This window comes from Ruditapes philippinarum, unplaced genomic scaffold, assembly GCF_026571515.1.
Source record: "Ruditapes philippinarum isolate M1 unplaced genomic scaffold, ASM2657151v2 ctg2478_1_1_1_1, whole genome shotgun sequence".
NCBI lineage: Eukaryota > Metazoa > Mollusca > Bivalvia > Venerida > Veneridae > Ruditapes > Ruditapes philippinarum.
The window spans coordinates 48307-75490 of NW_026860389.1; the positions used below are offsets into that span (position 1 = coordinate 48307).

Here is a 27184-nt window from a genome sequence, read left to right on the forward strand (position 1 = left end):
AAAGCAATATCTCAAAGGGTTAAGGCAATAAGTGGATTTTACCCATATTCAATGTATTTTCTAAGTCAAAAAGGGCATAATTCTGTCAAAAACCTTGACAGAGTTATGTCCTCTTGTCTGTTGATGAAGGTCGTGATGGTAAACAAGTATGGTCAGTTTCAAAGCAATACCTCCAATGGTTTTGAAATAAAGTGAGGTGGTACAAAAAACTTAACCAAGCTCAATACACTTTCTAAGTCAAAAAAGGGCCATAATTCTGTCAAAAACCTTGACAGAGTTATGTACTCTTGTCTGTAGATGGAGGTTATGATGGTGAACAAGTATGGTAAGTTTCAAAGCCATACTTGTAATACTTCTGAAATAAAGTGGGGTGGTACGAAAAACTTAACCAAGGTGTGACGCCAACGCCGACGCCGGGGCGAGTAGGATAGCTCCCCTTTTCATAGAAAAGTCGAGCTAAAAATGAAATCAGTAAGAAGAAAACCAAACTTCAGTGGCGACAAATAGTTTAGACACACTTACAAAGTTTGAAAAAGTCTAGATACGTGAATCTATATTCTAAAATATATAGAGAGACATATTAGAGGTAATATCGCGGTTCTGTAGCGCGGTATGTATTGTCTAGTGTTGTATCGCGATACATCGGTATATCGTTACACCTCTACCAGTTCCGGAAGTGACCGACTATTAATTTGAATCAGTGGTGAGAGACAAGTGACCATTAAACTCAATATCCAAGACTAGTTGTCACAGAGAAAATTTCACCTCGTCGGATCATATCAGCGACCCCTAGAATCCCAGTACGATGCCCCCCCCTATTGAGCTAAGTGGGCGGCTATTTCAAAATGTATGAATCATCAAAGCATTTAGGGATTCAAGTTCCATATACGATGCTGTCCCTAATGGGCCAAGCTCTCCCTAATGGGACAATTAATAGGATATTTTTTAAAATGTATGAATCATTAAAGAATGAACTAGCAAATTGTAGGGTTTCAAAATGTAAAGTCATAATACAGTCAGATAATTGCTCTTTATTCAACACATATGGCACATTCACACTTGAAATTTCAAAAATAAAATTTATATTAACAAGAAATAACAGTATTTTTTACACTGAAACTGTCATGTTTATTCTCACATTATCCACTAATCTTGCTTCCCGGGGGTTAAATTTCAATTTTAAACAACAATCAAAGAAATGTTACAACATTTAAACAAGAGGGCCATGATGGCCCTGAGTTGCTCACCAGAAACAACTGCTTTCTAGTGTTGGATTGTCAATATATTCTAATATTTAAATGTGAGCATAGAATGCATGTTTAAACAATAATTTGAAAAAATGCCATGACCTGGGGTATTTAAGCTTTAGCTTAAACGGGGCTAATCAAATTAATATGAGCAAACTTGATTAAAGACTACTTAAGAATGCTACAAAGTTTGGTGATCATCTATCAATTATTTCAGTAGGAAATGATGTTCAAAGGTTTTTTCTATTTTTCTATTTTTACCTTAGTAAAAGGGGCCAATCAAATTAATATGAGCAAACTTGATAAAATACTACCCAAGAATGCTACAGACAAAGTTTGGTGATCATCCATCAATTAGTTCTGTAGCTATAGCATTTAAATGAATATCAATTTTTAATTTTAGCGGCCCCTAAATGGGGCCAATCAAAATAATATGAGCAAACTTGATAAAAGACTACCCAAGAATGCTTCAGACAAAGTTTGGTGATCATCCATCAATTAGTTCTGTAAAAATAGACATTTAAAGGTATTTCTTTTTTTAGCTTTATCGGCCCCTAAAAGGGGCCAATCAAAATAATATGATCAAACTTGATAAAACACTACCAGAGAATGCTACTGACAAAGTTTGGAGATCATCCATCAATTAGTTCTGTAGGAGAACATGTTTAAAGGTTTTTCTATTTTTGGCCCTAGAGACCCCTTAAAGGGGCCAATCAAAATAATATTAGCAAACTTGATAAAAGACTACCCAAGAATGCTACAAACAAAGTTTGGTGAACATCCATCCATTACTTCTCTAGAAATAGACATTTAAGTATTTCTATTTTTCGCTTTAGTGGCCCCTAAAAGGGGCCAATCAAATTATTATGAGCAAACTTGATAAAAGACTACCCAAGAATGCTACAGACAAAGTTTGGTGAACATCCATCCATTACTTCTCTAGAATTAGACATTTCAGTATTTCTATTTTTCGCTTTAGTGGCCCCTAAAAGGGGCCAATCAAATTATTATGAGCAAACTTGATAAAAGACTACCCAAGAATGCTACAGACAAAGTTTGGTGATCATCCATCAATTACATGTAGTTCTCTAGAAATAGACTTTGGCCAGTTTTTCTATTTTTAGCTTTAGCGGCCCCTAAAAGGGGCCAATCAAATTAATATGAGCAAACTTGATAAAAGACTACCCAAGAATGCTACAGACAAAGTTTGGTGATCATCCATCCATTAGTTCTGTAGAAGAAGATGTTTAAAGGTTTTTCTATTTTTAGCCCTAGAGATCCTTAAAAGGGGCCAATCAAATTAATATAAGCAAACTTGATAAAAGACTACCCAAGAATGCTACAGACAATATTTGGTGATCATCCAATCATTAGTTCTGTAGAAGAAGGTGTTTCAAGGTTTTTCTATTTTTAGCTCTGCTGACCCCTAAAAGGGGCCAATTGTAATGACATGAGCAAATTCAAGTGTGACCGTCACAAGGATGCTACAGACCAAATTTGAAGAAAATCTGTCCAGAAGTTTCAGAGAAGAAGACCATTGGTGATGCATGACGACGGATGATGGACGCATCCCGCTTTGATACTAATAGCTCACCCTGAGCCTTCGGCTCTGGTGAGCTGAAAATACGTACTTTTAACGTATATATATTCCAAAAATCAAATACTCTCAACAGATAACGAAACAATCCACATGCTATAATTGTGGTGCAAGAAACAGAATGTTAAAGTACCATTCATAAATATTCATACAGATAGTCCCTATAATTTCTTTATTTTTTACATATTAAACAACAGAACAAAATCATTTAACTATTTTTTTTACATAAATGAGAACTTACTAGCTTACTACGAAGTTGGTCCCAATATTTGTATTCATTTACTCAAAATGTGTTAGGATAAATACTTAACAATCAGAGATAGGTACAAAAATAGATTTTACAATAATAATTTGTTTGAAAATTTGCAACATGTTCACCATTACAAAAGAAATGTCAAGAGAACATGTTATAATATACATGTATATCCATTTTACTAACGAACAACATGTCAAATTTTATGGAAAAGTTGAAAAAGAATAATGTTAATTTTGAGCAAGTATCTGTATCAGTTGATAAATGAAAGTTTTATGAGGAAAAGAAGGGGAACATATCTATTTTTAGCATCTGTGACCTTGACATCAGTGACCTTGACACAATGGACCTAAAACCTCAACTCAGATATGCATGCAAAAGACCTTCATTTCATACTGAATATATTAACTTTACATCTAAAAAAATAATCAATAAATGAAGGTGTCATTAGAATTATTAGACCTAATTCGCCTCACAAAATAAAAGATGGCAGGACACACTGCCATTATATGCTCCTCAGAATAAACTTCTAGAGCCCATAAAAATTGATTATGTTCATAATAATAGAGCATTATTTAATTTTACCCATGAAATATGGTGCTATATCAGTCAAATATATTTCATATTTTTTAAAAAGAAATATGAAATATAAATATGAAAGTGGGCGGAGTCAAAACTCATATTTATTTTAAGGGACTTCTTTCGCCATTTTGTTTGAAAAATCTGATAAATACAAACAACTTTTTTGTTGAATTTTGTTTTGAAAACTATCTAGAATGATAGAAAATGGTCTAAGAAAATAAATCGGAACACCAATATCTTTAATTCAATCATTAACGCTGTACAGACGTTTAAAAAGTTGTTTACGTGACGTCACAATCTAGCGCTAAATATCGCGTGCAAAACAAGACGCGCTGTATAATTGCAGTTGTGTAGCAGGCAAGGGGGTTCATAACCATTTTTCTTTGATAATGAAATTAAATAAAAAGGTTATTTTTTCGTTTTTCGTGAAATATGGTATATATTTTCACTCAACATGATAAAATGCCTCGATCATATTTTCACTCGCCGTCCCGGCTCGTGAAAATATGTGGCATTTTATCATGTTTCGTGAAAATATATTCCATATTTCACTCAAACGAAAAAATATCCTCTTAATATTATTGTCTGCTGAACTTTGTCTTATAAAATGTGTAAAAGATCTGACTTGTGCGTGAGTAAATATGTCATAAGCCTATGCAGAACTACAACATTGTCACCATATTAAATTTATCTATTTTTATAGAAAAAAAACTTTAACCTGCTGAATTTATTAAACAGACTCTCCACACTTCAAGCTTTTTTAAACTGTTCTTCATGATTTTTGCAAATATGAAGATGAAAATTCAAATATCAGGCCAGCAAGCAGCACTGCAGTGCAGGGTCATACTACTCAGATGTGCAGGCTGGCCTGGATCTACACTGGAGACAAATGTTAACATATATATAACATGATATCTTAATTTTAGACTACAAAGTTGTGCAGACTGGCCTGGATCTACATTTAAGTCTAAACAGATCTGCTAGCTGGCCTGTATCAAAATTTAAGATACATCTCATGTGCAGGCTGGACTGAATCTAAAATTTAGACAGGCTGGCCTGGATCTAAAATTTAGACTATCCCGATGTGCTGGCTGGCCTGGATTTACAATTTACACTACCCTGGTGTGCAGGCTGGCCTGGATCTACAATTTAGATTACCCCAATGTGCAGGCTTGCCTGGATCTACTATTTAGACAGGCTGGATGGATCTACAATTTAGACTAAACAGATGTACCGGCTGGCCTGGATCTGAACTTGAGACAAATGTTTATCACTTTTGGTTCCAGCAGGGGATGGACTTTATGCAATACAAATATATCACATGATCATGTAACATACTAAACATAGCCAAATAATTATAACATGTACAAAATTGCACTAAATTGCCACTTCTATTCCAAAATCTGAACTTATACATGTATTAAGAAAAAAGATACATACAATGTCATGAACAATATCTATACTAAGTATATTTATACACAAGCAAGCACTTTTTTGATTTTTCAAATAGTTTCCTTTCATTTATATTGGGAGGCTGCCAAAAAATAAAAAAAAATAAGCAAATGGTGTTTGTAGTACAAAGGGAGGTAACTTTGTTGTCAACAGTAGAAATGCACATTATCTAGTGTATAGCATATTTGAATCAGTATAACATCTGTGAGAAATATCAGATGGTTTTTTAGCTTGACATTACTTCTTAACCTGTACACATCCAGGTGACTGAACTTGGTTTCTTATAACAACACATTTGTTATTCAGATTCTTGTTTAAAAAAAGTGCATAAATATTTGAAATCTGTGTCATTCTTTGTAAGGAATGGCTGGATTTACAAATTGTATTATGCTATATACCAATCCTGTTATAAGTAAGAGGTTTTTTTTTTGCCCTGTTAAACACATTTTACAATGTTATTATAGTTTACCAGATTTTCATAAAAATTAGCAAAAATCTATGGTGTGCTGTTTATAGTATTTTCTGAAGAAAAAAAAAGTAGCTGAAAAGCTTTTACTAGAATAGCTTTATACATAAAAATGATCTCTTCTCAAATTTTAGGCACTTTTAAAGTAACAACCTTATATAAAGAACTTTTCAAGGTCTGAAAAAAATCCTGTAAAGGGAGGTAATAAGTACTATAAATCTTATTTTAACATGATCATGATTTTCTGCCCTTTTTTAAGAAAAAAACAAAACAAAACAAAACAAATAAGCAAAAACAATATGATAATCACAATTATTTTGATAACTTCCTAAATGCTTGAAAAAATTTATAGCATTGAAAAAAGGGATCGATCACCAACAATATACAATTTTTTTTCATTAGCATGATTTAAAAAATATTACATTGTAACAAGAGCACTTCAAGCAGTGTTAAATCTCCTCTGTCATAGTAATCAAGTATCACAAGTTTTATGCAGATATCTTTCACAGTTTTGGAATCATTCTTCTTATTAATAAGAAAATTCTAAGATAAAAAGGGGCATAACTCCGAAAAATATAACTTTCAGAATTATGCCTCTTGTCTTACAACTGCTTTTTGTCATGATATGCATGAATACCAAGTTTGGCATTAATATGTTGATCATAATAGTTCAACTTTTTCCTCAAAGCAGACGATCTAATTTTATTAAATGGATTTACTACACTCCTGCACTGTGGCTTATGTGATAAACAGTTAAATTATATACAAGCTCTGTTTTTCAAAAAAGTACACAGAAATAAGATGTTTATCAAAGTACATATTTCCTCTTTGTTAAACTACTTTGTATTCTATCAATACTTTTTAAAATGATCATAATGTTTGATATGGTAAGAAATTATACAATAATAAATATAATGGTGATCATTCTGAAAACAGATCTTTGTTAAGTGATAATTTTTTTTTACATGGTATTGATAGAACCATGATTTTTCACCTTATATATACAAACACAGGCCTATATAAGGCCTCTTCCCTATGGCAATTGTCTTTAAAATCAAGTAGTTTTCTCCCAAAATATAAACTTTTTTTTACTTCCCAAGTTGGCAATTTTAATGATAATTTTTCCCCAAATCAAGAGGCCTCTTTCCAATTAAGTGAGAAAAAACACAGCACAATTCAAAATTTTGTACAAGATACCTGTGACCACAAGAAATTTTTTATACCCACCATTAATTTCATACATTTACCTCAAAAAAATTCACAAAAAAATGTCCATATATTTAACACTGATCCCACAAACATTTAACATACATTTATTGCACACATATTATACCAAAATCTTTTAACTCAAAAAATTGTTATAACTAGAATCAAGCTGTTAACATATATATTTATGATCAAGCCCTTCCATCAAAATATGTTTTAACCCTGATCCTGATGAATTTGGAACAGTCCATTTGAAAAATAAGGGATTTCAAAATCAAAATACAAAACATTGAGATGTAACAGTAATAGAGTCTGGTCAGACTGCACAGAAGTTCAGGCTGGCCTGGCTATATACTGGTGGAAACAACTTGCTGCTTTCTGTGGGTAACAATTTTAACTTGCATTTGTCATCAGTATAAATGGAGTGGTGGTCTAGTGGTTAAGGTGTATGCCTCTCAACCTAGGGATCAAGGTTTTGAGCCTTACCCGGGTCATGACCATGTTTTTTTCATATGACAACAGTACTGGTTAGTTCTATATGACACCAGTACTAGTTAGTTCCAGAAAGCATCCCCCCCCCCCCCAAAAAAAAAAAAGTGATTGTATCAGTTGCAAGAACTTGTTTCCAAATTGAGCCTAAATAAATATGTTAAATTAGTATAAAGCAATCCAATCTAAACCTCCCTACAGTCAGACAAAGCTTTAACAGTTGGCTGCTTAAATTCATCGTTTTACTATTCAAAATCCCTTACATTCATAATGGATGGACTGCCCCAAACCTCAAAACAGGACAAGCTCATTAAACAAATATAGTATGGTACAGGTTAAAACTGATGATTTATATCAACAAATAACATAACAAACGTTCCCATATCCAATGACTCCTTAATAGGACAAAAAAAAAGACAAAAAAAAAAGAAGAATAGACACAATAGAATAAATTAACAGTATATCTTCAATAACTCCAGCACTGAAGCTTGTTGAAACGATCATCAAAGGGAAGTAACTCTAAATTGAACACTTCTGTGAAATGTGATGTAATCTCTGCAATGATAAAAAACATAAATCGATAAATATTTCACTAACAATAAATATTTCGCTAGCGATAAATATTTCACTAGCGATAAAAAACATGAGTCAATAAATATTTCACTAACAATAAATATTTCACTAGCGATAAATATTTCACTGGCGATAAATATTTCACTAACAATAAATATTTCACTAGCGATAAATATTTCACTGGCGATAAATATTTCACTAGCAATAAATATTTCACTAGCGATAAATATTTCACTAGCAATAAATATTTCACTAGAGATAAATATTTCACTAGCAAATATATGAAATAATAAGCCCTCAACTAAAATCTGCTTAAGCTTACAACGCAATTGACCATTTGCGATATTTTAATATATTGTATTTTCACAAGTCAAAATCAGATTTTAGCAGCACAAAAATGAAATAAAATGTACTTTTTAAAACGTTTTCAAGAAACAGCTTTTTACCCTTAGACTGTTGGTAGCGCTGGATTTTCCCATGGAACAGTGCAATCCAAGATCAGAAGGCTGCCCATCAGTACTCTCTGATCATGATCTGTACTGTTCACTATATAGTCAATCTTCATATATTTAGCATAGTAAGGGTTTAAAGATGGACTCCCTGCAATTTCTTAATTTTCACAGATACTTCTTAAAACACAACAGCCAAACAACACAAATATAGAATATCTACTGTCTGTGATTTGTATAGGAAATAATTGGGTTGGTACAATTTTTTTTAAAAATTACCAAAATTCTGTGATGAAAAAAAATTGTCAAAATCCATAACAGAGTTATGTCCTCTTTCCTTAGAGTGAAGATGATGTTCACAAAAAAGCAATTAAAGTTTCGAAGCAATACCTCACAGGGTATAAGAAATAAGGCGCGGTAAGAAAAACTTAACCAACAAGATATGTTTGTAAAACATGTATGCCCCCTATCAGCAGCCAATTAGTCATGTGATAAGGTTATTATGCATGACTTCTGACCCAGTGATCAAACGATTAATAAGGGTTATCAAGTATCTACTGGTCATGACCTTAACCTTTGACCCCTTGACCCAAAACTCAATAGGGGTCATCTGCTAGTCACGACCAATCATCATACAAAGTTTGAAGTTCCTAGGCCTAAGCGTTTTTAGTTAATTGATCGAAAACCGTTTTTACCTTCAAGTTCAATGTGACCTTGACCTTTAACCCCTTGACCCCAAAATCAATAGGTCATCTGCTGGTCATGACCAATCACCATACCAAGTTTGAAGTTCCTAGGCCTAAGGGTTCTTTAGTTATTGATTGGAAACTGTTTTAACATACAATGTCAATGTGAACTTGACCTTTGACCCCAAAATCAATAGGGGTCATCTGCTGGTCATGACCAATCACCATGCCAAGTTTGAAGTTCCTAGACCGAAGCGTTCTTAAGTTATTGATTTGAAAGCATTTTTACCTATAAGGTCAATGTGACCTTGCCCTTTGACCCCTTAACCCCAATATCAATAGGGTCATCTGCTGGTCATGACCAATAACCATACCAAGTTTGAAGTTCCTAGGCCTAAGGGTTCTTAAGTTATTGATCGGAAACCGTTTTTACCTAAGAGGTCAATGTGACCTTGACCTTTGACCCCTTGACCCCAAAATCAATAGGGATCATCTACTGATCATGACCAATCACCATATCAAGTTTGAAGTCCCTAGGCCTAAGGGTTCTTTCATTATTGATTGGAAACCGTTTTTACCTACAAGGTCAATGTGACCTTGACCTTTGACCCCTTAACCCCAAAATCAATAGGGGTCATCTGCTGGTCATGACCAATCACCATACCAAGTTTGAAGTTCCTAGGCCTAAGGGTTCTTTCATTATTGATCAGAAATCGTTTTTACCTACAAGGTCAATGTGACCTTGACCTTTGACCCCTTAACCCCAAAATCAATAGGGGTCATCTGCTGGTCATGACTAATCACCATACCAAGTTTGAAGTTCCTAGGCCTAAGGGTTCTTTTGTTATTGATCAGAAACCGTTTTTACCCAAGAGGTCAATGTGACCTTGACCATTGACCCCTTGACCTCAAAATCAATAGGGGTCATCTACTGATCATGACCAATCACCATACCAAGTTTGAAGTTCCTAGGCCTTAAAGTTCTTTAGTTATTGATCGGAAACCGTTATTGCTTACAAGGTCAATGTGACCTTGACCTTTGTCCCCTTGATCCCAAAATCAATAGGGGTCATCTACTGATCATGACCAATCACCATACCAAGTTTGAAATTCCTAGGCCTTAAAGTTCTTTAGTTATTGATCGGAAACCGTTTTTGCTTACAAGGTCAATGTGACCTTGACCTTTGACCTCTTGACCCCAAAATCAATAGGGATCATCTTCTGATCATGACCAATCACCATACCAAGTTTGAAGTTCCTAGGCCTTAAGGTTCTTTAGTTATTGATCGGAAACCATTTTTGCTTACAAGGTCAATGTGACCTTGACCTTTGACCCCTTGACCCCAAAATCAATAGGGGTCATCTACTGGTCATGACCAATCACCAAACCAAGTTTGAAGTTGTAGGCCTTAAGGTTCTTTAGTTATTGATCGGAAACCGTTTTTGCTTACAAGTTCAATGTGACCTTGACCTTTGACCCCTTGACCCCAAAATCAATAGGGGTCATCTACTGGTCATGACCAATCACCATACCAAGTTTGAAGTTCCTAGGCCTAAGGGTTCTTTAGTTATCACTCGGAAACCATTTGGTCTACGGACCGACGGACCGACAAGTGCAAAGCAATATACCCCCTTTTCTTCGAAATGGGGGCATAAAAATGTGACGCCTATGCCTGGTTGAGAAGGATAGCTCTCCCTTTTATATAAATAAAATTGTAAATATAGTTGTAACATGTATTATATATAATTATTCAAAAAGATAATTTAAGTTTGAATGTATTGTGTGTTTTTTGTGTATGTGTAAAAATATGTTTATTATTGGGAAAAATAAATGGGTGACCTATGCTTACTGAAATTAAAAAATAAAAATAAAATTGTAAATATAATTGTTGATGTAAAAAGTAAGTGTGATTTGTATGAAATAATTATGGAAAAATGTATGCGATTTACATAAGATATCTATGGATAATTGTTATATACCTTTTTGTACAACCATGATTCCATGGTTCATTTCTCCCTCATGTATTCTCAGAAAACACATATGTCATTGCCGCAGCTGCCATGGCAACTAGACCCCCAACACCAGCAACTGAAATAATACAAATGATTCTTCATATGGTAATTTGTTAGCTAGTTTTCCAGCAAACATAAGAAAAGAAACTGGATATACACAGTCAACTTTCGTTATCTCAACATCGCTTTTCTCGATATTTTGTTATCTCGATGAAATTTTGAAAGTCCTGATTTTATTCTTTCTTTATCTATTAGATATATTTGTTTATCTCGATATTTTCAGCCCAACAGTTTATCTCAATATTTCATTATCTCGATATTTTTTCGACGGTCCCGATGACTTCGAGATAACTAGAGTAGACATTGCAAAAGAAAATCAATTTTGTAGCATTTTATTGTATGAAGACCATATTGAGTCATAAAAAAATGGAGGAAATAATGATAACAATAAATGGTCAAGTTCCCATTCATTCAATTTTTAAGGCACAAGTTATTAATTCAATATTACTTCTTCACAGATGTTCTGCTATTTTTTTATTTTTGTAGCAGGGTTTTAAGTGACATCAACATTACGGTAAAGATAACCTGTATAGAGATCCTCAAATCTTCTGTAAAATTATTTAGATTAAGGTAGCTTCCTCACAATATAAAAATACAAAGGCAAAGGCCCTGGTGGCAAGGTCTGAATCTATAGTCATTATGTGAAAGTGACATGATTCAGAGTTCTAAGCATCCTCAATAAATCTCCCAGAATCTATACCTGGATTAATAATCCAATGTACTCCCTACTGAGCTAAGTAGGCTTACAGTTAAAGCTGCCTTCAGGATTTATAATTGTTAAATATGCTACACATGTATTTTTACATCCGTCATTTCATAAAATTGTCAAATCAAAATAATTAAGATGGAAAATGAATTTTGACATTGATAAAATACATAAACAATAAGGAAACCCCTCAATACCTCTAATCTACCCGTCCACTCTCAATATGTAAATTAGTAAAGCAGATGATTTGTTTCTAGATATTCTATTTTTAGAAACAAACATCACTTACCCGCTATAATAGCTCTCGGGACTCTGTTTTTAAGAATGCTTAACAGTGATATGATCCATTTTTCCAAGATAAAATTACTGAAATACTTTGTTTAAAACAACACAGAATTGTTTTTTTCCCGACTAAAAATAAAAGATGACGGATGCTTTAATATTCATAAGGGTTCTGAATTAATAAGAGGGTTGCTCCTAACAATTTCACAATGTAAGAAGAAGGCAATTACCTCAAGTTACAAACACTATACTAACCTATATAATAGGTAAATCCCTTATTACTTTCTGTAGATGTGGTCATGGTATCTGCCTCGAGTGTACCCTCACCTAACAGCTGAAAATCTTCCTCAGCTGTAATGAGATTACATTATATTTAAATGTTAAATCTAAACAGATATTACATATACACTCAAAACCTGTCAACAAAGGCCATCAAAAGGAGAGCCCGAACATGCCTTTTGTAAACAAGTGGTCTTTATTTGGAGGTTAAACTAAGTTCTATTTAATCAATTAACGGTTTGTAGAAGAGTGGTCTTTATTTACAGGGTGGTCTTTATCTGGAGTTGGTCTTTTAGATCAGGTTTGACTGTAATGACAGAAATTCTTAAACTAACTTAAAGGGACTTAACTTATGTTCTTATTAAAATGATGGGACTGGAAATTTTCTGTTGTTGAGATTTTTGTTTAATTTGAGGTAGGTCTGAAGAACTAATATGCAAAATTGCTGATTCTTTCCTCAATGCATTATTCAAAAATAATTATCTTAATTGTGAAAAATTACCCCAAATCAAAAAGCATTGCAGCACTTTTAGCTAAAATCAGGCTAAGAATAGCACAAAACTTATTCTGAGTACATGTATATTATTTTATAATCTTTTGCAAATCTTTTTCTTTAAGTGTCCTAGTAAGTTGATCTATGTAAAAATTCAAAAACTCATGTTTTAAATTAGGCTTTTGGACCTCAATGGAACCTCAGTATAACACAAAACTCTTTAATACAAAAATCCTGTTTGACAAGACACAAGTATATATAAATACATGTGTGGCACCTTATTACTAATGATGTCAATAGAATATTCCAAAGGGCTTTCCTTTGCTATAAAACACATACATGTAATTAAATCTTAATTATTGATTATCATTTAGAGTAAAGTTATAAAAGAAAAAACGATTCCAAAAAGAATACTTTGTATTTGAAAATTGTCACAATGAATGCAAAGGACCTCCCACCCCAATAAAACATGGTGCCTCCCCATCCCTTAGCCTAGGGACATTGCTTTTACCCATCCATTTAAGATTTACCTTATTCTATACATACATTTATTTTTTAAACATTTTTCATTAAGTTAGTACTTATATTTTCATGATTCCAGGAAAACTAAACAGAAATGTCACCTTTGTACACTGAAATCACAAATAACAATATACTGGTACTTAAGCTTTGTCTACTGGCTCAACTTAAAAAGCACAGGGGAATCTATCTTTTCTCTATGCAAAACAAATTAATACATAACTTTTTCTTTATACCCAACCCCACCCCTATCCCCCTACTGCCTCTGAATTATAAGTATCTCACAACTTACTTGCAGGTCTTTCTGTGGTTAAATCAAGATCATCTTCCTCCAGTGATATATCCAGTAACTCCTGAACACGACCTATCAAATATATTTAAAATACATCAATGATATATTAACAAGAGGACTAAGAGGGCCTATATATATCACCTGAGTTAAAAAAGTATAAAGAAAATTACAATGGAACAGGGCTTGACAATCTTTGACACCTAGGCAATGACTTGGAAGACAATTTTTGTAGATGTAGCTCAAGTACATTAGACATTATTCATATTACTTGTAGTATTAGCAAGTGCTGCATTCCTTGCATCTTAGCTATATGCCTTTTGTTTCCAGAAGTTTTTTTGAAAGGATACTACTTAAATAAGCTATCTGCCTTTCATTTTTAGAAAAAAAAATTTAAAGGAAAAAAAAGTAAACATTGATGGCTGATTTAAATGATTTGTCAAATTCTTTTAAACATAAGAAGGAATAAATCATTAAAACGTTAATATGTAAGAGATTTTTATCTGTTTTAAGATAATATAAATATGGGAGAGACTTATCGTATCTTAAGCACATGATTTGTTGGAAATGACGCTAATATGACACTAAGGGAACGAAATAATTGCTATGTGAAAAGCATCTATAAAATGAAATAATCATTCAAACCTTTTACTTCTACTGGTTTTTCATCAGTAAACATATAGTCACACAGTTGTATCTGGCTGCCCGGTAGATTAAAGAACACTCTCCTGGGTGTTGTATACACTTCATGAGCCTCTGAAATATAATATCTGCAGTATTAGCTATTAGCTGTTCAAAATATGCATAAATAACCTTTTTTACTGCGTTAGTAACGCAGTAGAAATATAGCTGTCAATACTGAAAAATCAGTCATTAATCGCACATCATATGTAAAATATTACTTGAATCTTGAAACTTTTTGCTTTTTCTTACATCTTAGTACATTGTTCTCAAGTTTTATTTTAATGAAATATTTTTACTCATCTATAGCTTTAAACAGGTTTCCTGCCAAAAAAATCTAACATCGGCCAACATCTTAGCAAATCAGATTTCCCCGAATGTTATTTTTTCAAAATCTTTGGCATTAGATTTATTTACAAATATTCATCCTTTATCGCTATTTACTAAATTTCTGTTATAAATGGTTAAAAAGTTTTGAATACAGAATATTGTGAAAGATAACGTTCCGCAAATGGCCGATTTATTACGATATTGGCCGGTGTTAGACATTTTTTGGCGGGAAAGCATTACAGTAAGACTATCTTAAAAGTACAATAACATACCAGCATCTTCCTCTATCATCTGTATATCATCACATAGTAACTCACATCTTGATAAAACACTTCGTATCACATCGATTTGTAATGCCTGTAATATAACATACACCCTTACAATTCCATTTCTTGTTGATCACAACACTGCATGTTTGTAACGTCAGTTTTCATTCAACAATTGTGAAATTTATGTCATACAGTCATATATGTGTACTGGTACTAAAAATCTATTAATAATTCTAATCAAAGAAACCCCTTGTTAAAATGGTTTTATGCAATATAACCCCTTTAAAGATCCTATATGTTGTAATAAAGGTTGTTACCACATTTAAGTGAAATCTTATACATTTATAAAATTATGCTTCTTAAACAATTTTCAAACATCAAAGAATATGTAAAATATGTACTGCAAATATTTGTCCACATTATATGTAATCATTAATATATATGCATTCATTTCTTATTGACAAATTCAACTTAGAATTCATTGCAAATGAATTTCTAATTACCTCCCTTCATTATCATGAAATTTAAATTTCAGTTATATCTTTGCAAATAATGCTTTTTGGATCTTACAATATTGATAAAATTTTATATGAGCATTATATTTATGATATAAAACCATAAAAAATTGTGTTACAGGATCTTTAAAAATGGCCATATAAATGTTTGTTATTTTTGTTATATCTATAATATATCATTAATAAAAGCACAACAAGAACAAAAGCTTTCTCCATGGAAATAAGAAAACTTTAAATTTAAACAAGAGGAGAGGCAAGGTAATTTATACACCTAAGTGTTTGCCTTCCAAGCCGGGGATTGTGGGTTTAAGCTGCACTAGGGTCACATACATGTTTCCTCATATGTCATTAGTACTGGTTAATTCCAGGAATCTGACTTGTGATCCGCTTTTATCACAATCAAACAAGTATATTTCAAACTTAAAATTTGAACACTTGTATATGGTTTAACTTTGCTCAGCCAAATGGTATCTGTGTCAGGAAAGCACCTGAATTTGTAGCAAAAAGAGTTAATTTAAAGACATTTTTATGTGATCTAAAGAAAAAACGGATTGTAAAACACCTATATCTGCATAGCTTTAAGAGAGGGACATTATAGATTCACCAAGGTTTTAGAGTAACCACCTGTAAACATATGAATTACAAGCAACTGTTTAACATGAAAAGGTCCTCTGTTTTTTCATAAAACAGATAAATTGTATACCTGCTCAGCCTCATTAACAGTAGCTTTACTGGTAACATAAGCTCTACCATGTATAGTACCCCGCATCAACAACCGTGTAGAAGTTGTCTCAATTACCGGAGCCGCTGGCGGACACGGGTTTGACTGAAATGTCGAATAAATGATGGATTATATAATGGCTTTGAATACTGTTGACAGCTTAAAGTGGCCTTAAGCTTTTTTTAAGGTAAAATATATTATTTTACGATAAATTGTTTCATATAATTGTCAAATTCTAAGAATTAAGGTGGAAAATGAAATTTATTGTATATAAAATAAGGAAACCCATTTGATACCTCTAATCTACCAGTTGCTCTCAATAAGTAAGTTAGTCAAAAGGACAATTCATTTCACGGTCTTTTATTTTTAGAAACCAACGTCACTGACGCGTTATATAAATAGCTCTCGGATACCGTTTGGAAGAAGGTCTTACAGGATATGATGGACTATTCCAAGATATAAGTACTGAAATACTTAGTTTGAAACATCACAGAATTGTTTTTCTGACAAAAAAATAACAGCTGAAGGCCGAAAAATTGCCAAAAAGAAACAAGAGGTAAAAGCTGGTTCAGATAAATGGTTAATGAGTAACTTTTTGGATATTATAAAAGTACACTAAAACTAAAAAGTTTTGAAAAATAAAAGTATTTCCAAGTTATAATGGGCCTTTAATGTTCTTTGTTAGCTCTAAACTTACATGTTTGACAAGAATATTGCAGATATATCTGGTTTGAGATCTTGTAGACTTGTCCTTGTGTTTACCCTTCTTTTCTGCAGACTGGTCCAGTAATTCTGTTTTCTTTCTCAGTTTATCATCAATCTGTACCAAACTGGTCTGTAATCTCTGACAAAACGGCTGTAAACCATTCTGATAAAAATAACCCAAACTTGCATATTATTAACAGGCAATAATTTGTAACAATGCTAAATATACTTAAGAATAATGCACTATTACCTGCATTCTTCCCTAATAAAAACATGACTTCAATGTAAGACACCAGTACTGGTTAGTTCTAAAAAGTGCACTCAAGTGTGGATCAAATAAGTTACAAGATTCCTTCACAATTAGGTTTACATACATGTAAATAAATTACAAATTCTTTACAATGGATATAAATAAATAATGTTTTAACCAACAGACCAATGAGCATGAAGACAGACAGATGGACATACAGACTAATTACACTGCTGACATACCTGTATTTGTTTAGCTAGTGTCGTACTTTGAGATTTTTCTGGAATATCGACAGGAATATTCACACCCATGCTTGTCTCCAGACAGTTCCACACTTCTGAAAATGGCTGAAACTTCCAATCTGCTGGTCGAAATGTACTCTGTAAGGCAATAGGTTGGTTGTTGTTTATTTTTTTTTTTACAGTACTTTGAACCCATACCTTGCAAAATTTCATACATGGAATTGTCCGGCTTCCATGTTTAGAACAGTCCATTATCAGTTTTGGAGATATTAAGATGAAAAATTTGCTCTTGATAAGCCAACACTATACATGTATATTATATTATAATGCTGGTCAGACTACATGGATTTGCAGACTGGTATGGATATATACTTGTTGTAAAAGGCTGATCACTTTCTGGTCCATCAGAGTTAAGGTTTAAACACAGGTTGGTGTATATACTTCATGTACATGTATTTGTCTTTCAAAATTATATGAGCCGCGTCACGACAAAACCAACATAATACGTTTGCATCCGCGCAGTCTGATCAGGATCCATGCTGTTCGCTATAAGTTTCTCTACCTGAAATAAGGTTTGTAAGCGAACAGCATGGATCCTGATCATACTGCGCGGATGCGCAGGCTGGTCTGGATCCATGCTGGTCGCAAACGCATTATGTTGGTTTTGTCGTGACGCGGCTCAATTATGTATTATAAATTATCAAATGATGCAATTCAACATTACACATGGTTATAACAACTTCCTTTCTTAAATACACAATATTATGTTGTAGTAGCTTTCTGAGGTTTTGTATTTTGCTACGGGCAGTGTCGGAACAAGACCGAATTTTCACATGCTACGAATAGTAAAATACATGGCCCCAGAATGTTACTTCAAATTATTTTCTTTTTATTATATACATGTACCTATAAATTCTAAGACAAAATAGATTCAACTTAATTAACTTGTATAAGTTATTTTCACAAACAAAAATATAGCTGTCAAGTTATTATAGTAATGAATGACAGATTTATACATCATTTTTGCAAGAGGCCACACCTTAAGTAGCATAATTAGCGTAATGCACAGCTAAGATGGGAATGGACCGTGAGAAATTCTTTTATACACATGAAGGAAAATATCATCATGATACCAATATGTAAAAGATTTTTTATCAGTTTTCGTGATGACGATAGAGATTTTTATCTAATATAAGGCATATAATATATAGGAAATGGTGCCAGGGGAGATAATGCTACATGAAAAGCATCAATAACATAGTTATCTGCCTTACCTTTGGGTCACTGACATCTATAGTTCTGCAGGTATATCTATAGTACTGTTAAAGATTACAATCATGCTTTATATCTGAGTATCCTTACGACAAGTCTAAAGGCTTGCCTTGCAATATAATGAGTGGCTATATAATCACCAATCTGAAGACTTGCCTTGCATTATGTTGGTGTCGGGAATTGATAATGTCATTTATAGCACCTTGCATAAGGTGATATTCCACCCTTATGTTAATGTCACTTCTGACTTTACATTGTTTTGTTTTTTACTCTATATATGATTGTTAAACAATAAAGGTCAAATCTGGAAACTACAACGCATTTTGTTAAGTAGAACCAGTATAAAGGTTTGCCTTGCATTATGCTTGTGACATAGAATAAGTCTAAAGGCTTGACTTGCATTATGCTTGTGACATAGAATAAGTCTAAAGGCTTGACTTGCATTATGATTGTGACATAGAATAAGTCTAAAGACTTGCCTTGCAATATGCTTGTGACATAGAATAAGTCTAAAGGCTTGCCTTGCATTATGCTTGTGGCATAGGACCAGTCTAAAGACTTGCCTTACAATATGCTTGTGGCATAGAATAAGTCTAAAGGCTTGCCTTGCATTATGCTTGTGGCATAGGACCAGTCTAAAGACTTGCCTTACAATATGCTTGTGGCTTAAGAATCTTGTTAGACTACACCAGACTACAAACTAGCTTTGAGCTATGCTAGTGACTTCTTTCACACACTGGGAAGTCATACTGCCACTAGCTATCAGACTATTAAATACTTTAATAAAAGGATTCTTTTTCGTTGTTGAGCAGATCTGAAGTAAAACTCTGTCTGTAACAGCTTCTGTCATCTCAGGTACAGGTGATTTCTTCTCCTGTTTTTGAATGGCAAACAAAATCTGAAATGATAAGTAAGTTCTCATAGTTGGTTTTGCTGTACTTGCAAAAACTTCTTTATAATACAGTTTTTAACGCCAAAGTAGTCTTAAGTTAAATGATGAAACCAAACATATGCAGAGAGTACAATGTAACACTTTTATTGTGTATCCTAATACAAAAATAACATTAATTTTAAATTTAAGGTACCTTCATAGCAATGATTTTTTTAATCTTTAATTCAATGAAGACAGTCACAAAAATGACATCAATTCCAAATGTAATGAATACATTAAAATAAAATTAATTCCAAATGTAATGAATACACCAAAGTATCATTAATTCCAAATGCAATGAAAGTACCAAAACAACATTAATTCCAAATGTAATGAATACACCAAAATAACATTAATTCCAAATGTAATAAATACATTAAAATAACATTAATTCCAAATGCAAAGAAAACATTAAAATAACATTAATTCCAAATGCAATGAAAATGCCAAAATAAAATTAATTCCAAATGCAATGAATACACCAAAATAACATTAATTCCAAATGTAATGAAAGTACCAAAACAACATTAATTCCAAATGTAATGAATACACCAAAATAACATTAATTCCAAATGTAATAAATACATTAAAATAACATTAATTCCAAATGCAAAGAAAACATTAAAATAACATTAATTCCAAATGCAATGAAAATGCCAAAATAAAATTAATTCCAAATGCAATGAATACACCAAAATAACATTAATTCCAAATGTAATGAAAGTACCAAAACAACATTAATTCCAAATGTAATGAATACACCAAAATAATATTAATTCCAAATGCAAAGAAAACAACAACAATATGTGTTCATTACCTTTTGAGTAAGAGTTTTATTCAGCCAATATAAAATTTTGATAAAGATTACATTTTCTAATGATAATCAGTGGTTTTTACTCACTTAATTGGGAAAAATTAATTTGGGGAGTAAAAAAAGCTGGTGTACAATGTAAGTTCAGATTTTTGGGAAAACCAGATCGATTTTAAAGAAAATTTCCATTGCAAAAAGGTCCTATATATAGAGGATATTGAATGAGTGTTAGTTCAATACTACATTTATTGCACAAGTTGAATAAAATTATATTATGGAAGCCTCTGGCGAGCTTAATATTATTTTATTCAACGAGTGTAATAAATTCAGTAATGAACTTACACAAATTTAATATTTTATTTATCACAAACCCAAAGTAAAGACCGTTTAAATTGAAATAAGAGTCATTTTTTATTGACGCGCCTATAGTATATAAAGCTAACATTTAGCGCGTCTTTACACTATGTTGGTATAACGCTAATGACGTCACTTCAAAATTTATGCACGGCCGTGAAATACCATATTTACGGAGTCGCAAAATCGGCACGGGTGTGTGATATAACCTCTGTTGTATGAGGTGAAAATTCACAGATTATAATGTAAATACATAAAATACCTGTCTCAGTTTTGGTTGTGCTTTATCTATCATTGCATCAGGGGCAACAACAAATATACCAATCACATTCAATCCTCCAGGTAACATCATGGTCACCTGAAACATTGTATTGAAAAACTAAAGTATGTACATGTATTAATGTTAAATACACCTTTCATTTTCCCAAACTCAACATATTTCCCAATAAAATGTGTTTTTTCAATATTTTTCAGAAAACAGAAAAAAAATATGCTTAAATTTTGATAAAAGCCTGAATGACAGGACCTTTCACCTTCTTTGAATGTTGATGAAAGTAAGAGACATGTATGACATGTATGACAGTTTATGAGTTGACATGTATGACTTTCGACCTTTTTTAAATCTTGATGAAAGCCATGATCGACATGACCTTTGACCTTGTTAAAATATTGATAACAAGAGCTGTCCGTAAGACAGCGCGCTCGACTTTTTTATTGCTTGCCAATAAAAAAAGTTTTTGCAGTAAAAGGCAATACAAGAATCTCTGTATTTTTAAAGTGAACAATGGCCATGAGCATTAAGATATTTAGTGAAGAATTATTTTACTGAATTGTGTGATACCCTTGAACACTGCAGCAAAGTTTGAAATGTTTAAGTCAAAAGAGGGCTGGTAAGAAAGAAAAAAAAACTGAGTTGAGCCTTAAATAAATTTAATAGTATTAAACAAATCCTTGACAGAGTTACCTTCTCTTGCGTACAGATGGGGGTAATGATGTGAAATAGCATTAAAAGTTTCAAAGCAATATCTCAAAGGGTTAAGGCAATAAGTGGATTTTACCCATATTCAATGTATTTTCTAAGTCAAAAAGGGGCATAATTCTGTCAAAAACCTTGACAGAGTTATGTCCTCTTGTCTGTTGATGAAGGTCGTGATGGTAAACAAGTATGGTCAGTTTCAAAGCAATACCTCCAATGGTTTTGAAATAAAGTGAGGTGGTACAAAAAACTTAACCAAGCTCAATACACTTTTCTAAGTCAAAAAGGGCCATAATTCTGTCAAAAACCTTGACAGAGTTATGTACTCTTGTCTGTAGATGGAGGTTATGATGGTGAACAAGTATGGTAAGTTTCAAAGCCATACTTGTAATACTTCTGAAATAAAGTGGGGTGGTACGAAAAACTTAACCAAGGTGTGACGCCAACGCCGACGCCGACGCCGGGGCGAGTAGGATAGCTCCCCTTTTCATAGAAAAGTCGAGCTAAAAAGGCAGAGTGGTGTGACCTTCGACATTTGTTAATTATTTTATGGGTCACTTTCAAGTCTGCATCCTGGACTTAACCATTATTGTGAGGAAACTTGGTCATGACCCAATTATGGCTTCACCAAACGCACAGCCAAATTATGAGGGAATTTTTAGCCTATATGATCTCCGACCCTACACATCTCAAAACCAAGTCTAGGACAGAGGTAACTGCAAGACTTATTGATACCCAATATGTAAGCTATTGGTGAATTAACCTTGATGAAGGTGCTTAGACTCTAAAATGAATAAACATACTTGTTTGGCATGTGTCGAAGCCCAAAGCTCATTCATTGCCTCTAAGGTGGCAGGTTTTGTCTGTGACTTTCTCCTCTTTCTTGTTGAGGTTTCCGCATCCACATCTGCATCATCATCTCCGACCTGATCCTCCATTGGTTCTGGTGTACGAACAATATGGACAACATAATCCTTTGGGCTTGAGAGCTTTAATGGAAAAAAAAAACAAACACTGACATTTTGTTTGTTTTGTCTGGTTTACAATGCACCAACACAATTTGAGTCATATGGTGCTGAAACTGGAAAGATAATTTTAACTAACCTTGGGTGTTACAAACTTAAAGCAACACCAGGGGTCAAAACCACCTTACCTGCTGGAGCTAAAAGATGCATAGACTTAAGTTCTTCAAATCCATTAAGAAGACTCTTAATATCATGCTGGGATAAACAGTGACTGCAATTCTGATGCCTTAAGTATTAAAGCAAACCCCTCACACTTTTAGAGTAAATATTGGGTATATTTGCGTTTTTCTAAGGATGGCATTTTCTCTGACATCTGTAGATGTCAGATGACTAAATATACATCAATCTGATGTGATCTACTTATATCTAACATCTGATTACCACCGCAATGGCATATATGTAATGGTGTAGTGTTATTTAGGAGCTGATTTTAATCAAATTGATGAATACCTGTACATGTACATGTACTTGCAATGAACAGCTGAATACTTCATTCAAAAGGAAAGTTTTTGCGACTAAAAACCTGAGTATGATGAACATTAGTAATTATTTCAGAACATCCTGTTAAGAACTTTTAAGTATAAAAGGTTGATAAATTCTGTTGACATTTATAACTCTTATTTACAGTGTTTACTTTGAACAAAAAGTTTGTACTTTTTTGCTTATCTCTATCTTTAGTTACCCATGGTTACCAGGTATATATTCCATACATACTACAATCATTATCTAGATAATGTAGAATGTACAGAATATATACAAAATGTACCATGGGTAACCGAGGATGGCTAATCTCCAGAAACTGTTGTTTGTACCTTTATATTATGTCCAAGGCAAAAACCTAGAAAGACATTATTATCACATTATTGATGAAGTGAACACTATATGAGCCGTGTCACGACAAAACCAACATAGTGCATTTGCAACCAGCATGGATCCAGACCAGCATGCGCATCCGCACAGTCTGATCAGGATCCATGCTGATCGCTATCAGTTTCTCTACTTGTTATACGGTTTGTAAGCGAACAGCATGGATCCTGACAGACTGCGCGGATGTGCAGGCTGGTCTGGATCCATGCTGGTCGCAAACCCATTATGTTGGTTTTGTCGTGACACGGCTCATATGAATATCAGTTAAGAGCAGAAACTGCCAAATTATTTCATTTTTGATATTATCAGTGATTTTCGGCATTTTTTATAACAACCTCAGGCTTCACGAAAGTTGCCGGACCGTCGGACATGTCCGGCAAAAATCAGGCCGGTCCGATATTTTTTTTCGGAGTTCCGGACCTTATGTCCGGTACTAATACCGGGATATATCCAAGACCGATCAAGACCGAGTTATCTCCCTTGAATAAAAAAATGTAAAACGAGTTTTGATTCGCCGTTTCATTATAAGTGTCCGATACATACGACTGTCAATAACCAAAATGTCGGTGTTACTACATTATTACGCTGGCGCTACCCCGGCAAAAATCGTAAACTATCCAATGAAGAAAAAAAAGCGAAACAAAAGGAATACGAGTCCAGGCGCCCGCCGAGAAAATTTGTGGGTAAATGGAAAAATGGCCGCTTTGATCATGAATGTTTTGATTTCCAAACAGAGTCCATCCACAGGTGCTTGAAACAAACTTTTTAAAGTTTTATATGGGCTATATACTATTATATATATCTTTATATACATATATAGACTGGTTATGTAAAATATTTGAATATATGTGACTGTCACTAGCGCCTGTGAGTCCATCAATCTGGATAAACTAATGTTTTATTTAAGGGAATAAAATTGTGTTGCAAATCTTTAAAAGTTGTTATGTCTTTAAAAAAAAACCAAGGTATTACCATATACATATATTTGGGGGGAAAAATTCGGTCAGACAAAAGTTCTTTCGGTCAGACAAGAATTGAAAGTTTGTCTGACCGAATGTCAGGCAAATTTTTCAGCAGTTTCGCGAAGCCTGCAACCTATGACTTTCTGATGGGGAAAATTCAGTGTAGTAAATCATCAAAAGGTAAAAAACAACCAACAACTGAGAATGTGGCATACCCATACTTTTTATTAAATTTTCAATTTCAAATTTAGAATTTTCTCTCTATTAAAATTTAGAGATGTTTATTAAGTAATTTAACTTTTTTGTTTTGCAATCATTTTTTTTTTCACAGAACCTTTTCTTTTGTTCGAGGGGGAAAACATTATTTCACTTTCAAACTGTTCAGTTTTGATATTTGTAGATACACATTTACAAAATTACAATATCGTCACCTCCTGGGTACGAAACTGCTAGCCGGAAATATTTATACCGGTAACCTATCTATCATAGTAAAGCGGAAAATTAAATTACATATATGCTATCTCATTTATTTGTATTTATACCTTTCCTATGACAAGACCGAGATACCATGTCCCCGAACGCTGTAAATTTTCCACATATGCCTGTATTTTCTCGTCGGCTAGGAATATTCGACCCATTTTAAGTAAGCACAATATACTATTTTACAAACCCAAAGGAGTGTTATCTAGCATACGCGTGAAATTAAACCCAAAGAAGGTAAGGGGATTTGAGTAAATTGTGAATAAAATTCTTTTCAGTAAGTAAGATCACGGATTTATCGTGGGATCACGGATTTATAATATAAATCCGTGGTAAGATCTAAACAATATTGAAGTTATTTTTCTTTAGTTGAAAAGTTTATAGGAGCTTTATTTGTATATAAGTATTTGGAGCAAAGGGACCCAGCACAGTGTTGGGATAGTGTAAAAAAGTAATTTAAAAAAAAATATATATTGTATATATAATGTATAGACTATATATTATATATAAAGTATAAATTTTTTTCTAGAATTACTTTTTTACACTATCCCAACACTGTGCCGGGTCCCTTTGATCTGGAGACTAAAGATGTATCTTTCTGTCCCAGAATAAGCCTAAATTTGAATAAATACATTAAATCTTTACAAGTATCTATATATTGTTTTTCAAATAATGTCCTAATTTTGAAAAAAAAAAATGGATTTACATTAGTTAAAATGCGAATAATTGTCTGTAGATAATAAACTTAAATCTATGTCTGCGTTTTTGATATGATAAAATTGAACGAATTTCTTCAATATATATCTTGTCAGCTTGCATATACTACTTTCCTTGTTCATTCATTCGGGATTCCATTTTTATCTATTTCATTGCCTCATCAGTGATATTTGTGCCGTATGAAGCGTTCATATAATCAAAGTACTTGAAAGACCTATCACAGTGGGTTTTGTCAACTTCACGATATTCCCTGAAGCTAGAACCGTGCTTGGTTTTCTGTTAAGAACTACAAGAAAGGCTATTCTCGTGGGTTTGGTCAGCTTAACTGTTTTCCCTGAAGCTATAACCGGACTTACATATCGGATATACGCGGCAAAACGCGGATTTAGACTAAAATATAGTTAAAATAGTTTTAGTTAAGATCGATTATTGAAGAATTTTTTTATGAGTGGGTCTTACATGAAACTACGGTGGCACAAAGGTGACATATGTGTGTTTTTTTTATCTCGTGGCCACGAGATACTATGTCGTGGCCACGAGTTACTAAGTCGTGGCCACGAGATAGCATTACATTGACTCAAATTTAGGATACCGCAGTTCATTATATCGTTAAACAAATACTAACATTCATTTGTATTAAATAATAATGCCCACGTAACTCAAAGATCTTTCAATGATTTTATTATGCATCGACTTTTCAATTATAACATAATAATTGACATGTTAAAATTAGTCAACATGCTTCTGTCGAATAATTTTTTATATCAACGAAAGTAACATTTTCTTGAGTCAAATCTAAGGCTTTGTAGAATTAAGGTATAAATGTACGGCATTATTCTACTGATAATTGCCAATAAAATCAAGAATTGAGTTCAAAATATACTTAATTAATTATGATACTAAACGTCATCGCGCACCTGCAAAATGAAGGTAAAATATGTTTTTATTTTTAAGAAATCGTTAGAATATCAACAGATAATGTAGCGCACCAAAGATTGGCTTTAAAAATATAGTACTTGATATAATTTTCAAAAAAGTTTAAAAAGTTTCTGCCAAGTTTAATCCGGAAAGCTATGGTGGCTGATTTGGAACGCTTTTGTGTGTCGTGTTCTCGCTAGAGACGTACAGCACAACAAAGCGCCACGCGGCGCGTTGTCGGACTTCCGTCTTGTCGTCCTGTCGCTAAAGAGGAACGCCAAATGGCGCGTTGTCATGCGGCGTGTTGTCGCGATGTCACATTGTCGCTCGGCTCATATCCAAGGATTGGCTTATAAGTCAAGCGACATGGGCGACATCACGACAACGCACCGCACGACAACGCTCAGATTGCCGTGCTTCGCTAGAAACAGGACGACAAGACGACAGTGTGACAACGCGTCGTATGGAGCATTTATAGCTAGCGACAAGACGAAAAAGGTGATAAGTGAACGATATA

General features: G+C 33.3%; 1 protein-coding gene across 1 annotated transcript; it reads right to left on the reverse strand.

The window, feature by feature from the left end:
* Positions 1-1011: 1011 nt before the first annotated feature.
* Positions 1012-25235, reverse strand: LOC132759892 (protein odr-4 homolog). The gene is made up of 14 exons (XM_060751764.1): positions 25095-25235; positions 22502-22687; positions 20985-21080; positions 19421-19524; positions 18629-18665; positions 17355-17492; positions 16855-17025; positions 16140-16262; positions 14925-15009; positions 14287-14397; positions 13645-13716; positions 12317-12412; positions 10981-11089; positions 1012-7847 (listed from the first exon to the last, which is right to left on the reverse strand). Exons 1-13 carry the CDS (start codon positions 25188-25190, stop codon positions 11019-11021), a joined length of 1386 nt encoding a protein of 461 aa, XP_060607747.1. The 5' UTR covers positions 25191-25235; the 3' UTR covers positions 1012-7847; positions 10981-11018.
* Positions 25236-27184: the final 1949 nt, after the last annotated feature.